At 41.9% G+C, this 14,087-nt stretch overlaps 1 protein-coding gene across 1 annotated transcript in view; it reads left to right on the plus strand.

The window, feature by feature from the left end:
• The window catches only part of ADAMTS16 (ADAM metallopeptidase with thrombospondin type 1 motif 16), a 186,833-nt gene that overhangs the window by 93,599 nt on the left and 79,147 nt on the right, over positions 1-14,087 (plus strand). The window contains exons 15-17 of the mRNA XM_033178754.1: positions 1,062-1,185; positions 1,589-1,833; positions 3,905-4,043. Coding sequence (XP_033034645.1) covers positions 1,062-1,185; positions 1,589-1,833; positions 3,905-4,043 — 508 coding nt within the window. The remainder of the gene's footprint in view (positions 1-1,061; positions 1,186-1,588; positions 1,834-3,904; positions 4,044-14,087) is intronic.

The following is a 14,087-nucleotide window of genomic DNA, read 5'->3' on the forward strand; positions in this document are numbered from 1 at the left end:
GATCCTTAGTATAATCATTTTTAATACATAAGAGTTAGGCTGGATGATTCCATTAAGATCTCTTTCATTGTACCTCAGCTGTACAGTCCTCAATTTTGTCTAATTGTTAATTGATGTGTTCATTATTTTATTGTATTTAGGTTTCTTAATGATATAGTGTCATAATCCCTTATTTGTAACTCTGAAATCCAAAAAGCTGTGAAAATGTGGGGGGAGGGAGGGGCCTGAATTTGTTTGGTGGCAAAGCCTTTCCTGAACTGATATGAGACTATTGATTGGTTTTATTTATCTCACTTACTATAAATATATAGGGCTTTACTATGGAAACATTCATGAGTTAATTATGGGATGCCACCTAGGGCCTTGTGGGATTCTCATATGCATTACATACATAACATCTATTACCTTTCTGAAATTAAAAAAACACTCTAAGTTCTGAAATACATCTGGCCCTGTGAATTTCAAGCCAAGAATTGTAGTTATTTTGCTTCTGAGTGGATTTCTTTTTTTGACATATAGAGCCTATTCTCTTTGTTAGAAAGTGTAATACAAACGAACATCAGAGAAATTTTAAAGAGCTCCTAAAATTCTAAGGAAGTGAATAAACATGCCCTTTATGTAATTACTACTGAGGAGAATTTCTGTGTGTCATCTGCTCCTTCTCTGTCATTGCATGAGACAATTAAAGCCCACAATGGCATATTTTGTTAGAACCTTGTGTAGACACATTGCTTGTCATTGCACTAAGCCCTTTAGGTCAGTCTGAAATTCACCCATCACTCCAACATGACAACCTATAGATTTAATTTAGGGCCACTTGTGTAACAATACTAAAGAGGACAGGTGACGATTCACATTTTAAAAGCTTCCTACATTTTTGAAGGGTAACACTGTAGCCCCGCTGTGCACATATTAGGTATCCAATAAATATTTGTTAACTACCCTACGTTGGTGAAATTTTCAACTCTAGTGGGGAAGAGGTTTCTTGTGTGAGATTGGTGACAGTATCGCTGTGTTGTCCTTTCTTTCATGAATGACATATGACCTCGTGGGCCCTCCAGAGAGTTGGATGTGACAATGTCCTTGGATCTGATGCTGTGGAAGATGTCTGTGGGGTGTGTAACGGGAATAACTCAGCCTGCACGATTCGCAGGGGTCTCTACTCCAAGCACCACCACACCAACCGTGAGTACTTTCGAGGTGCCTGCAAGCCTTGGGCAAAGAAGATTGTAACTGAGGCTTCCTAGCAGAGGAGCTTGAGGCGACAGTGAGAACAGCAGGCCTACCTTCCACTGCCTCACTTCCTGCCTCAGCTAGCACTTGGCTTCTCAAGCCTCTTGCTTTGATTGGAAGTCGTTGCTAAGTTATTTGAAAGAAAATTGTTCTTAAGAAGAGTGAACATTACAGGAGCTCTGCTCCTATTAATAAAAAGCAGTCGGGTATAGTTCTAAGGTGACTGGTCACCAGAACACATCTTCCCCCAGTTCCAAATGTGGATTCTCAGGTTTTGTTTACTGAGGACTGAGGTTGCTTAGAGATTCTGCCTTATGGAACGACAAGCTGTATCTTCCCCATTTCCTTTATCTAGAGTATTATCACATGGTCACCATTCCTTCTGGAGCCCGGAGTATCCGCATCTATGAAATGAATGTCTCTACCTCCTACATTTCTGTGTGCAATGCCCTTAGAAGGTACTACTTGAATGGGCACTGGACCGTGGACTGGCCCGGCCGGTACAAATTTTCAGGCACTACTTTCGACTACAGACGGTCCTATAATGAGCCCGAGAACTTAATCGCTGCTGGACCAACCAATGAAACACTGATTGTGGAGGTAAAGTCCAGCCTCTTGGTTTTGGGGCTTAGATTTTGGGGGTGTTCTGGTATTTGTGTAAATTCATGGCTGTTGGCATAATTTTAAGAAGAATGTAAACAGTTATAAAAAAGAGTGATCTATCCATAGCTGGAATGGGGCAGCAGACTTGTTTTTATCATCATTCACATTTTGGTGTATGATTGCATTTGTATTTAAGTGCTCACCTGTGTTCCCATTTGGGGGTTTTAGCAGTAGATGTTTGCAGAAGTCTTCTTCTGTCCTATAAGCTCGACGGCTGTGAGAAGTGGCCACTGTTGAGGGAGGGAGGTGGGCTCTGACTTCGCCTGTGTCTGGGGTGGGATCAGCATTTCTGCTGTGTTCTGTGGCAACAGGAGAAGAGAGCCCAGAGGCGAAGCCCCTTGCTGTGTGATGACCTGCCTGTGTCACAGCATTGACCTTGGCTGGCCACAGCTCTGCAGTCACATCAACCCAGTGTCCAGTGGGTGGGTCACCTCCTGAACCGAGCAGTTCTCTTTACTCGTGAATGCAGAGGCTCGCAAAATATAGTCAGATTTTGACAACACCATCTGTCACATGCAACTGTGCAGATGGCAGTGGTGGGCAGTGGACGTTCTAACTCCCCACCTTGCTATGTTTCTGTGCACAGTTGAAAGAAGGTTCTTGGTTCAAAAGTTGCCCCATCGACTACACATTGCTATGGAGGTACAGCCACCTGGATACTCCCACTTGTTCCCTGGGACTGGCCGTCCTATTTCATCCTCTTGTGTCCTCCTGGGAGATGCCTCCCCTGGCAGTCGGGGTGTGGTTTAGGTGGAGCAACTGCTGCATCTCCACAGGTCCTACTTCCATCTCCTGTCCTGCCCCTGAACTCTTTCATTCTACCCCTTTCTAAACATATTTATCTGGAATTCTTTCCTTGATCATGTCTCTCACCATCTAAGGCTTTTAGCTTTAACAATCAGAGAGAAAGAGAGATGCCTCCGGGTTGAAAATAATTGGGGCTTGTTAGGAAACTGTTCTTAATGGAAGAAGAGTTGCAGAGGATCAGAATGTCAGGGCTGGAGAGTATCTCAATGACCTTGCAGTGCAACCCCCTGTCCTGGGCTTATACCTGTCCCACAACATCAGCACCACTGAGACTGGAGCTGTGTCATCAGGCAGAGGGTGGAGCATGGGGCCAGGGTGCTCAGGGGAGGGTGAGATCTTGGTATACATGGGCATCATATCAGGTTGCCATGACTCTCAGGTGCAGGCATGGGATTTATGTCAACAGGTTATGGTGAGTTTTCTAGAAAAGTCTTCTAACCAAGATTCAAGGATCTAACACATTTATGAGAGGAATGGTGGCTGGTCCATATGATTGGGTTTCAAGCTAGGAAATGTAGAGTCCCAAACCTATTCCATGCCCTAAACTGTGACTCAGTGATCTCCTTTACTAATAAAACACCTTTTCCCATGGACTGAACGGGTACCTGCCAGTAGGCAAAAGTCTCCTTCATCTCTCCCAGTGGAAAGTCCTCTAACTTAACTTTGGTCAGGCATGGATCATATCTATTGCTGTTGAAATGTCCTGGGTTATTTGAACTCACCAGGAAGTGTGATGACGCTTTGTAGGTCTCTCTGTCTGATTTGCTCAGATGTGGGGATTTGCAGAGGATCCCGAAGAAACACCAAGGGAGATAGTCAAATGCTCTTGTTAGGCTGTATCAGATTATCACATGTACCCCCAATATATGTGTATCTATTATGTATCAATAAAAAAATGATAACCTGAAAATGCTTTTTCTCAGCTGCAAAAGTGTTGGAAGTTTTACATGTAGGCATACACTAACTGTGAGGAGAAGGGTACAAAGTCTAGACTTTTTTTTAGATGAGCTTGAATCTAGATGGGAGGGTTATTCCTGTTCCAAAATTTTATGTAAAGTTTGAATGATAGTCTGAATGTATTTTATTATCATCATAAACTTTTTGTTGATCGATAGTTATTTTAAGTAGTCTAAAGCACGTTAGCATGTATTTGCTGGTTTTGCATTAATTTGTTTTATTTTTCCCCTTTCTTATTTTGTAGCTGCTGTTTCAGGGAAGGAACCCGGGTGTTGCCTGGGAATACTCCATGCCTCGCTTGGGGGCCGAGAAGCAACCCCCTGCCCAGCCCAGCTACACTTGGGCCATCGTGCGCTCTGAGTGCTCCGTGTCCTGCGGAGGGGGTAGGTCCCTTCTAATGCTGCTCCTGGAGGTAGCACGTGAGCCTTCAGCCATGGGGTACATTGCACCGGCCTTTCTTGAGTCTTAATGAGTAGCTCGGGCTTCTTCCTGCCGGTAGCAGTGACATTCCCAAGGTGGGGAGTGGTGGTCCTGAGTGTCGCTTGTCAGCCTGAGCTGCCTTTTCCAGTTTATCTGCTTCGGTGTGTGACTCTGAGGAAGTCAACAGATGCATTGTTTCCTACTTTCCATCTAATTTATGATTTTGTTAATTGAGATGAGTCAAATGAAAGTCACTGTAATTATGAGATACATCATATTGATGGTGAGAAACAGACACTTGCATGGAAAATACGTTGTCCTAAAGTGGGTTTTTTGATCTAACTAATCTTGTTCAAAACATTTCCTGGAAAGAGCTTTGCCTACAAGTTGTATAGTCAGATTTGCCCAGAAAATAAAAGAATATTTTGAAAGTTGCAATGAAAACATCAAGAAAAAACATGTCAAAAAGAACTGCACGTGTCAATCGAGTGCCTTGTCATCTTCATACCATAAACAATGGAAGCTCACATTTAAATCAGCAAAGCTACTTCCACTTAAAGAAAGTTTTTAGCTAGAGCCAATATATACTGACTGTCTGATACAAATAGCAACGAGTAAATATTTGCAAGCTTAAAACAATATAGTAAATTCTATCTGATATTTATAAAATACACAAGTTTCCATCTGGCCAAATGGATTTCAGCTTTGTGCAATCCAGGTTTTAATAACTAATAAGTTAATTTGACAATATTATGTTTAAGTAAAAGAAAATGATTCATAAATGAGAACTGGCATAAAGTAATAAGGTAATGAATGAACAAAAATAAACAAAAATAAATGTGTATGTTCTCAATAGTTGCTGTAAATAAATAAGATGAAGAAACTAGAGGAAAACTGAGAGATTAACAAAAAACTTAAATAGTCCTAAAAGTTAACACTATGTGCTTGACATATGTTCATTCTCCCCAGTATGAACTAAGGATGAAATAGTTAAATTATGGATGCTAGCAAAGCTAATGACTCTGAATGAAATACCGTCTTAGGAAAAACATGACTACCTTCTACACAGAAGGGTAGCAAGCACATTGCTCTAATAGTGACCAGAGAGAAATATGAAGGAAATCTCACACTAGTGATATGGCCCAAGTCAGCCACCAGTTTACTTTATTTAGGAAATAGTGGAACAGAAGGACATTGTATGCTCTTCTCTCTGTGTGACATGGAACATTCCTAACCATATGTATTCTTCCTTCCTTTTCCTTCTGATCTTATAATCATACCCATGTTTTTGTGGATTATGTTGAATGTACTTGATTTTACCTCTCCCTATTTAGGGTCTTCTAACAAACAATAATTGGTTAGGATAATAATAGAATCAGAAAACTTCATATTTGTGTAAGGGAAGTATGAATTTTTGAACTCTTTCTTGTACATTTTCATTTGGTAAAAAATGTATGATGAATTCCATGGAAGCATCAGTAGAGAATGGCCAGTCGATGATTCTGTTTCAATCTACCAGGTTCACTGGTGTCTTTCCTTTGAGCATCAAGCATTCAGAGGAACTCAGTTTTCTAAGCTACTACCAGGCTACTCGTCTCAGTATCCTGAAACACTGAAGGAATGATTAGTGTATTTGTAACTCATCTAACTATCCCTAAGGAATAGAGAGTTTCTGGGGGAAATCAACCCAAAATCCATTCTCAAATCACTTTTCTAAAGAGCTGCATTATAGAGCCAGTGAGTTTTGTTTGTTTTCAATTTCAGTGGAAAACAGGGATTCTCAATTCAACAGCTGGATGGAGTTCAGGATGTCTGTACTTTCCCACCTCCTGTAGGATAATGCTCTACAGTCTTCCTGGTAAAAACCTGACCTCTTCATAGGACAGAGACTCAGAACTTAATCAAGGCACCCTGTCACTGGCCATGTTTGTATTATTAGGAAGAGGAACACTTGCAAATGGTATACTGCAGGGTTTGAACTATAGTCAATCCTCCTCTGTTTTTGTAGATGCATAAAACCACAGCCTTTCTCTCCTGTTCTCTCTCTTTCCTTCCCTAGTATCCCCAGAATTACTTTCTATACAACCAAGATGAAAGTAAGAAACACATTATTGCCATGTATTGAGCACCTACTATGTGCTTTCACATATATTATCTTGTGAAAACCTTTGACAGGGTAAGGGTAGAATGACCACAGGTTTGGGGCAGCCATATCAGATTCAAGTCTTGTCTTTATCAGGCCACACTCCTTAGAAATTTTGAACCTGCCTTTTGTTTCACGTGTCCGTGTGAAGAGACCCCCAAACAGGTTTTGTTGAGCAGCAAGGCTGTTTCTTTCACCTGGGTGCAGGTGAGCTGAGTCCGAAAAGAGAGTCAGCAAGGATGGTGGGATTATCATGTGTTCTTACAGGTTTTGGGATAGGCGGTGGAGTTAAGAGCAATGTTTTGGGGGCAGGGGGTGGATCTCACAAAGTACTTTCTTAAGGGTGGGGAGAATTACAAAGAAACTTCTTAAGGGTGGGGGAGATTATGAAGAACATTGATCAGTTAGGGTGAGGTAGAAACAAATCACAATGGTGGAATGTCATCAGTTAAGCTATTTTCACTTCTGTGGATCTTCCATTGCTTCAGGCCGTCTGGATGTGTACGTCCAGGTCACTGGGGATATGATGGCTTAGCTTGGGTGCAGAGGCCTGACACCTTTCATGTCTGTGAAGTGAAAAGACTGTATGAATATCAATGCCTGGAAGCAATCCTTATTATCATTAGCAGGTAACTTGGTTCAAACAGGTTTACTGACTCCCACTCTTATGTCACCCCACCACAGCCAAACTGCTACTTAGCTTGTTACTGATGTTCACATTCTTTAACAAAGATGATTCTGCCAGGGAAGCATAACGTGTTCTCTGACTTCCTGTCTTCCTTTCATAATACAGCTTCTACCTGGCAATGGGCGTTGCAGTCCATTGAACATTAGATTGAAATATCAGCAATGAGGAGGCGACCTCACACATAGGCGGTGTTCACGTTTCATGGCCATTCAGGGTGAAAGCTGATCTTCTTCAGTTCTCGTATTCAATTTTCCCTTGATCTATGTTTGGGGGACTTGTAAAATTTCCCCCAATAGTCTTAACTAAGATAGTTTATTCACTGAATGTTAATTACAGTGACTGCTTATGAGATAAGGGCTTTTATATCCCAAGACTTCATTACTCAATTTTAAGTGGTTATTTTGATTAAGTAGTTTATCAGAATTTACTGTCTCTGCCTTGCTGAACTTTAGGATTTCGGGAGTTGATATCTGATGACATAGATCCTTTAAAACTAAATCCTCAATTACTTTAAGTGTATTAAATGCTTCATTAGTTGTATCCTGTTTGGAGCCTTCTAAATTTCAAAAGTTAAATCAGATTATTTAAATTCTGCGGTATCTGACAATAGCATATTTTAACTGCTTGGATGATTGATATTGGAGGCTGAAAATCCAGTATGAGTCTCATTCTCAGTTTTTCAATTTTGTGAGAGAATAATTAACTTTGCCAGTGATATAATTGTAATGTAATGGGGAGCCAAGCAAGAAAACATGAGGCAGATGAGAACAGAGGTAGCTTTTATTGGGCTGGTGGGCGAGGTTCACCAATCCCCTAGGAGGAGGGCCGAGGAAGTCGCGCTCGGGGCGGGTATCAGGGGGCCTTTTATAGGGCGAGGTAGGTGGGGTTTGTAGGTTTCAGTTTCTGAGGAATGACGTGTCCAGGAGCTTGTGGGGGGTTTTTGGCGGGCATGGGCTTTTTTCGCGCACTGAGAGTCTTAGCAGGAAGTGAAGGGCGGGAAGTCCTAACAAACGGCCTGCCATGCCAGGTGATACCGCCATGTTGGGTCTAGATTCCTACCTAACAATAATAACCTTTGATTATTGTTCTCATTTCTTAGAAGATTAGGTCAATGCATCACCTGAAAATTCTTGACCTGATTCCCAAAGGAAAAGGGAACGTATAGATGCCATTTTCATCTTATCTGCATATTTTATAAATTTTAAGGCTTCTACTTGCATAGACTTCTCGATGTTCTGAATTTGAAACTTTTAAATCATCTTTTTCTTAGCTCTCTCTTTGAGAATTTAAGGGTCTACAAGGGGCAGTTATGGAATTCATGAATGGGAAGAAGATAGCTGGAAAATTTCCCCCACCTCTTGCTTCATTCCAGAAACACTACTTCACATCAAAAGAGGATGGATAATTCTTTTTGATTTAAAGAGATCTCATTTCCTTATCTCTTACAATAGGTCCATCTCTCTGTAGGAAATAAGGCTTTCACACAGCCAGGCAATGCCTTTTATCTCCCTTTTGACAGCTTCTTCTGTTTCTTTTTTCTCTCCTCTCACTTTTATGACATAATTGCATTTTTTAATTTCAATGTTCCTGGTTCGTTGTGCCCTAACTGGACACTCAGTGGGTATCTGGAGCATCGGTAATGGGGTATAAAACTCAAATAAGGAAACAGCATGCCAACAACATTGCTCAGAACCAGTTTATCCTATTGTGTCTGTCTCTGAGAGGGAGACTTTTTGATGTGGTAATGACTTCACTAGACTTTTGTTTACCTTGTCAAAACATCAGCTTTTTCTCAAAATTATATATGCTCTCCTCTTTTAAAGTCAGTATCTACAATTCACTAGGCTCAATGTATTCCAAATCACTAATCTCCAACTTCAGATTTATTTCCAAATAAAAATACTTATTAAAATTTTACCTATGTCTTAAATTGTCCAACTTGTATGCTGTAATGTCTGGGGATGATGCATTTTTATTCAAATGGAAATATTCATCCAATTCACAACAAAAATTTCTCAGACAAATCTTAAAACTAGCTTGAAAACCATCCTCTCTTACATTTTTTTCAATAATATTCTCTTCACCATCCACAGATATTTCTAGGACTTAAGCTTTAATTCATTTAGGGATTAAGTTTGAAAAAAGTGATTGAAATCACTTGCAAACTTGCCTTACTTTGTTGATATCAAACCATCCATTTATCCATTCATTCATTGATCATCAGTCAGCAAATGCTTGCGTGTTTGGATCTGAACCCTAAACATCTTAAAGCCACCTGAGGAAATACAAGAGACTTTTGCTTGATTTCTTTTCTATCTGAATTGAACAATGAAATGCCAAAGTAAGTGTTGCTTTACATGAAAACTATTTAGTGCCTCTTTAGTGTCATAGCTAGTTGAGGTATCGTACATTTGTGCATCTTAATTGGGGAATCGAGTTCTTCGATCCAGCAATTTTTTCTTAAATGTGTGAGTCATTATGCTGAGTTCGGACTGTATAAGGACAGATGGTATATACTTGGCCCTGTCCTCAAAATCACTTGCAGTCTGGAGCAAGGAGTTACCCATATGCCCATGTGTGACAATGCAAGATGGTAGACTCTGTTGCGTTCCAAGAACTGTGAGAATTCAGAGGGATCTCCAGGCCTGTGCACAGGAAGAGCCTCAGCTCAGCTGCAGTTGGGACGCCTGTCTTCCTCTGAGTTCCATTGCTGTGAGATGGCTTTAAAGAGCAGTAGTGGGTTTTGGTTCCTATTGCCCATCTGATTGGCTAACATTTCTAGATCTTTTTCACAGGAACTGCTTCAGATGAGATCTTTCCCATCCTCACTTTGTGTGCTAAAATGTTCTGAATCCTAGAGTTGGTGTATCTCTTTCTTTTTTAAACTTTGGCTCAAGGGTTGGGTCCCAGAGTTCAACTTGAAATGATTCTGGTTTCTTCTTCCCTGCCTTGGGTCATCTTTGAGCTGATCTACTAAAAATGTCTCCTGTTCTTTATTCTTTATCTAAGTCCCTATAAATTACAAAATGTATTACCTCCCCACCAACTCCTTTCTGCTCAAAAAAGCAGAGGAAAAAACAAAAGTTTGTCTTCCAGAGAGTGGGGTGTATTCTTCAGGGACCTGGGCTGTGTGATGTCACCCGGGCCCATTTCTTCAAATGTATTCAGAGCTCCAGGGTCAAACAAAGAAGCCCACATCTTCCCAAAAACTCGGAATTCTTTCCCTTTGCCAGAGTCTGTGCAGTTCCAGCAAGCCTGCACTCATCAGGGGTGCCAAGGTCCCTCCCACGTTCCCACTATGTGGCCATGGCCTGTTCTTCTCCACCTTCTCTGTGCAGGTCCCTTTTGCCCACAGGTCTTAAAGTCTGCAAACTTGGAGCCTTAAAAATGGGTAATTACTGCCTATATCCAGATGGGCTGCATGTCCCTTGGCCATTGACAGGTCAAGGCTGTCAGGGAAATCAGCTAGTGAAGCCAGTTCCCTATGAAGCAGGGTATCTGCCTCTGGTAAGACATGTGAAGGTGCCTCAGCCTCCAAGCTCTAGTAAATGTTGAGATAACATGTGTCCACAGCAATCATGCCGGGCCAACCTGGCACTTAAATACACTGGGAACCATTCAGAATTTGGACTGCATCCAGGAATACACCAGTTCTCTTGAGCTGTCTTCCCTCTTCCAAGTTCAAGGTCCTGTAATGCTCATGCATGAGGCATCAGTAATATATCTAGCACATGTGATAGAAACAATGCATGCTTCTTTTGAGATCTCATGTGTTCGTTTCTGGAACATCGTCTGGTTTTCCATGTAATTTTGCTTACAGAATTGGTTTGATTTTTTTTTTCTTTTTCTTTATAAAAGGAGGATAAAGCATTTGGCAACAGCTGGAATTCATTCTATAGTTCGAATTATGGAAAACTCAGCAATTCTTTGATGAAATCATGATCTTTCAGACTTAAGACTCTTCTTCTAGACGGTCTGGCAAACATGGTGGTTTTTAAGTGGTTTCCAAAGACCTGGCCAGAGTTGGTTTCTGTAAAAAGATGAAAGCAGTGCCCAAGCACATTGCTCATCAAACTCACCACCCCATGGCCAGGGTTTGTCTTTCCACAGCTAATGGATTGTTCTCTCTGAGTTTCTTACATTACTTTTTGAAGCTTATGCCCTTCCTTTCTTTTATCTATTAATATAGATCATTTAGAAAATTGGCCTCTGTGATTCTGGCATTCAAATAGACTCTGTGATTTTTCTTTCTGACAAAGTTAAGTGATTGTAAGTACTGCTGAGAAGTTGCTTCATGGACGTGCCATTAGTCAGAGAAATAATACCTAAGTCTCCATAAATGTCCAGAGAAGTAATACCTGAGCTAAACGGCCAAAAAGACTCCATTCCATCATGTGAGATGCATCTAAAAACATAATCATCCAAAATCTGGTATAATAATAGACCTTGGAAAGCCTCAATACTGTTGTTGGACATATGACTGTCTGTACATATTTTTGCATTCTCAGAATATTCAGACATTTGAAATTAGTCAATGGAATAAACATTTGAATTCACTTTTGTGTCTATTACTGTTTATATGGCTTGGTATATTAGGGTCCTCCAGAGAACAACCAAAAGGACCTATCTGTCTATCTACTCATCTATCTATCTATGTAGAGAAAAAGAGATTGATTGGGAGAGATTGGCTTACGTAACTCACTGTATGCAAGCTACAGAAACAGGGTAACCAGAGAGGTGTCTTCCAGTCTGAGTCTGAGGTGATGGCTGGAGAAGAACGCTGTGAGTCCTGGAGCCTGAAGGCCGAGGATTTGCTGATGTCACATATAAGAACTTAATACTTTAGGTCTAAGTAGACTAATCCAAGATCTTGAGCAAGCAAATTACATGTGTATTGTCATCAAAAGTCTCTGATTAAGGACCCAAGAAAAATCCTTTGAAAACAGAGTGTGCAAGAACTGGAGTGTAGTTTCTTTTGCTTAATTTTTAGCTCTTGTAGTTTTTCCTACATGAGAGGTGGACAGGTAGGAAATAGATGTCTTATTACTGGATAATGGAAACATGGATTGGCACGGTGTTCTGAATATGAGATGAGAGAGTGCCCTTGACTCCCTGCATGAGACTCGTGAAGGGGGTGACTTATTTACTCAGTCACTGTGCTCAATCCCTTATGAGAAGGAGCACACAAGCAGATGGGTGTAGAAACCAGAGTGAATGAACATTGGAACTGGCTGGTGGCTCCTGTATGGTGGAAGCAGGCTTTGCATGGGCCCTGCAGTAGCATCCAAGTGTGTTACAATACTCTCTTAGCTCTGCCATCCAGGAAGAGGTGTCTGCGACCCCTGGAGCCCCAGAGGGCCTGTGTTACAATCAGTGCTCTTTTAGCATTTGTAGACTGCTAAGTATTAACCAGCCCAGTGAAGGGTCAGGTGACAGCCTTTTAAACCCTGCCCTCTTGGTACCCGAGTTCTTGTCCAGCGTCCAGGAATAATCAGGTCACAGGAATAAATCAAAGGGTGGTGAACATGGAGGACTTTATTGAGTGGTGGAAGTGACTCTTAGCAGGAAAGGGAACTGGAAAGGGGATGGAGTGGGAAGATAATCTTCCCCTGGAATCTGGCTGTCCCCAGCCAAACTCCTCTCCAACCATCCCTGACTGAACTCCTCTCCAACCATAGTCTCTAATGTCCAGCTACTTTTCTCCTCTCGATGTTCAGATGCTTCTCTCTTCTGTGTATGTGTGTGTCCACTGAGTCTGAGGTTTGGGGTTCTTATGGGCACAAGACAGGGCGCAAGGTGAGCCAAAAGGCAACATTCTTGCAAGAAAACAGGGAGAGTTCTCACTTTGGGCTGTGGGTCCAGGCTTGAGGGTGGAACCCTCACCAGGGTCCCTGCCCTCTTCTACCCAGTATGTCCCTGCCTCCTGTTCACATCAAACTGACAAGAGAAAAGCAAGAGTTTGAGAGAGGATTTAGGGAGAAATCCTATAGGGGAACTGGTCTGATAGGAGCCATGCAGAAAATAAGGGACAAAATCAAAGATATGGAAAAAGAAATCTGAATGTCACTGACCAGCCTACGACCTCAGGTTCTCCAGTCAAGCAAAGACCTTCTGATCTCATGTGTTTCCCAATAGTGCTGGATTAACCATGAAAAATGGTTTCTTAAAGCGTAACTCAAACCTACTCCTTAGTAACCCAAGCATGTGACACACTTGTGTGATCCCTGACAGGTCCGGTATGAGTGTTGGGGTCCGGGGGGTCTGGGCCCAGGAGCAAGACCCTGGTGTGATGGATGGTGTGGTGGAGAGGGTGCTGTTTGGGACTGACTTCTATTCTGCCTTCTGCTGAGAAAGGTACTTCAACTGGTTCATCACCCTGTCTGTCTCTTCTGTGTGTGTGTGTGTGTGTGTGTGTGTGTGCGCGCGCACGTGTTCACTCCTGGACAGGCAGAGATGTGTGTCTTAAAGGGGCCTCTAAGGTCTCTCTAGTTTGATGTTCTGTGGTCTGGTCAGTCAGCAATATATAAGATGAGTCAAAGTAAAACCAAATGTCAGCCACCCGGTAGCCCCTGGCTCCTTCCTCTCTCCATTCACCCCTTTAGGCCTTTGGATGCAGAACCCTCCAGGCAGTCAGGGGAAGAAGAGGCCAGAGTAGTGGTGGACAGAGAGAGTGCAGGCACATAGGAAAGTTCAGAGCAGTCGGGGCCTCCTCCCCAGTGTCCTTGAGCCAAGCCTGCCCAGGGTGTCAGCAAGACAGGATATCCACCTTCGTGAAGACTGAAATTTGCAAGTTTTGGGCATGTTTTTCATTATGAGTGTCATAAATAAATGGAAAGTAAAGAACACAAATCATTCCTGAGACACCCCTCCTTGAAAGACATCACTGTAAGTATCTTAGTGCATCCAACCCGTCTCTCCCTCCATGCACAGCTCTGCAAATGCATACCTTCCTTCAGGAGGGGCCTAGTGATCGACTTTTTCTATGTCACTATGTCGTCTGTATCCTTCATTTGCAGAGAGTTTCTCCTTAGGTATGAGCATGAACAACCCACTTCTAATGTGGCAGCTCACATTCTTGAGCAATTACTAATATATCCAAGTGTTATACCTGCTTTCAACAGACTATAAACAAATAATGCTTCCATACTCTAAAGAAAGTTCCTTAGAAATTACAAA

Source organism: Trachypithecus francoisi, unplaced genomic scaffold (genome assembly GCF_009764315.1).
Source record: "Trachypithecus francoisi isolate TF-2019V2 unplaced genomic scaffold, Tfra_2.0 Lachesis_group2, whole genome shotgun sequence".
Classification (NCBI taxonomy): domain Eukaryota; kingdom Metazoa; phylum Chordata; class Mammalia; order Primates; family Cercopithecidae; genus Trachypithecus; species Trachypithecus francoisi.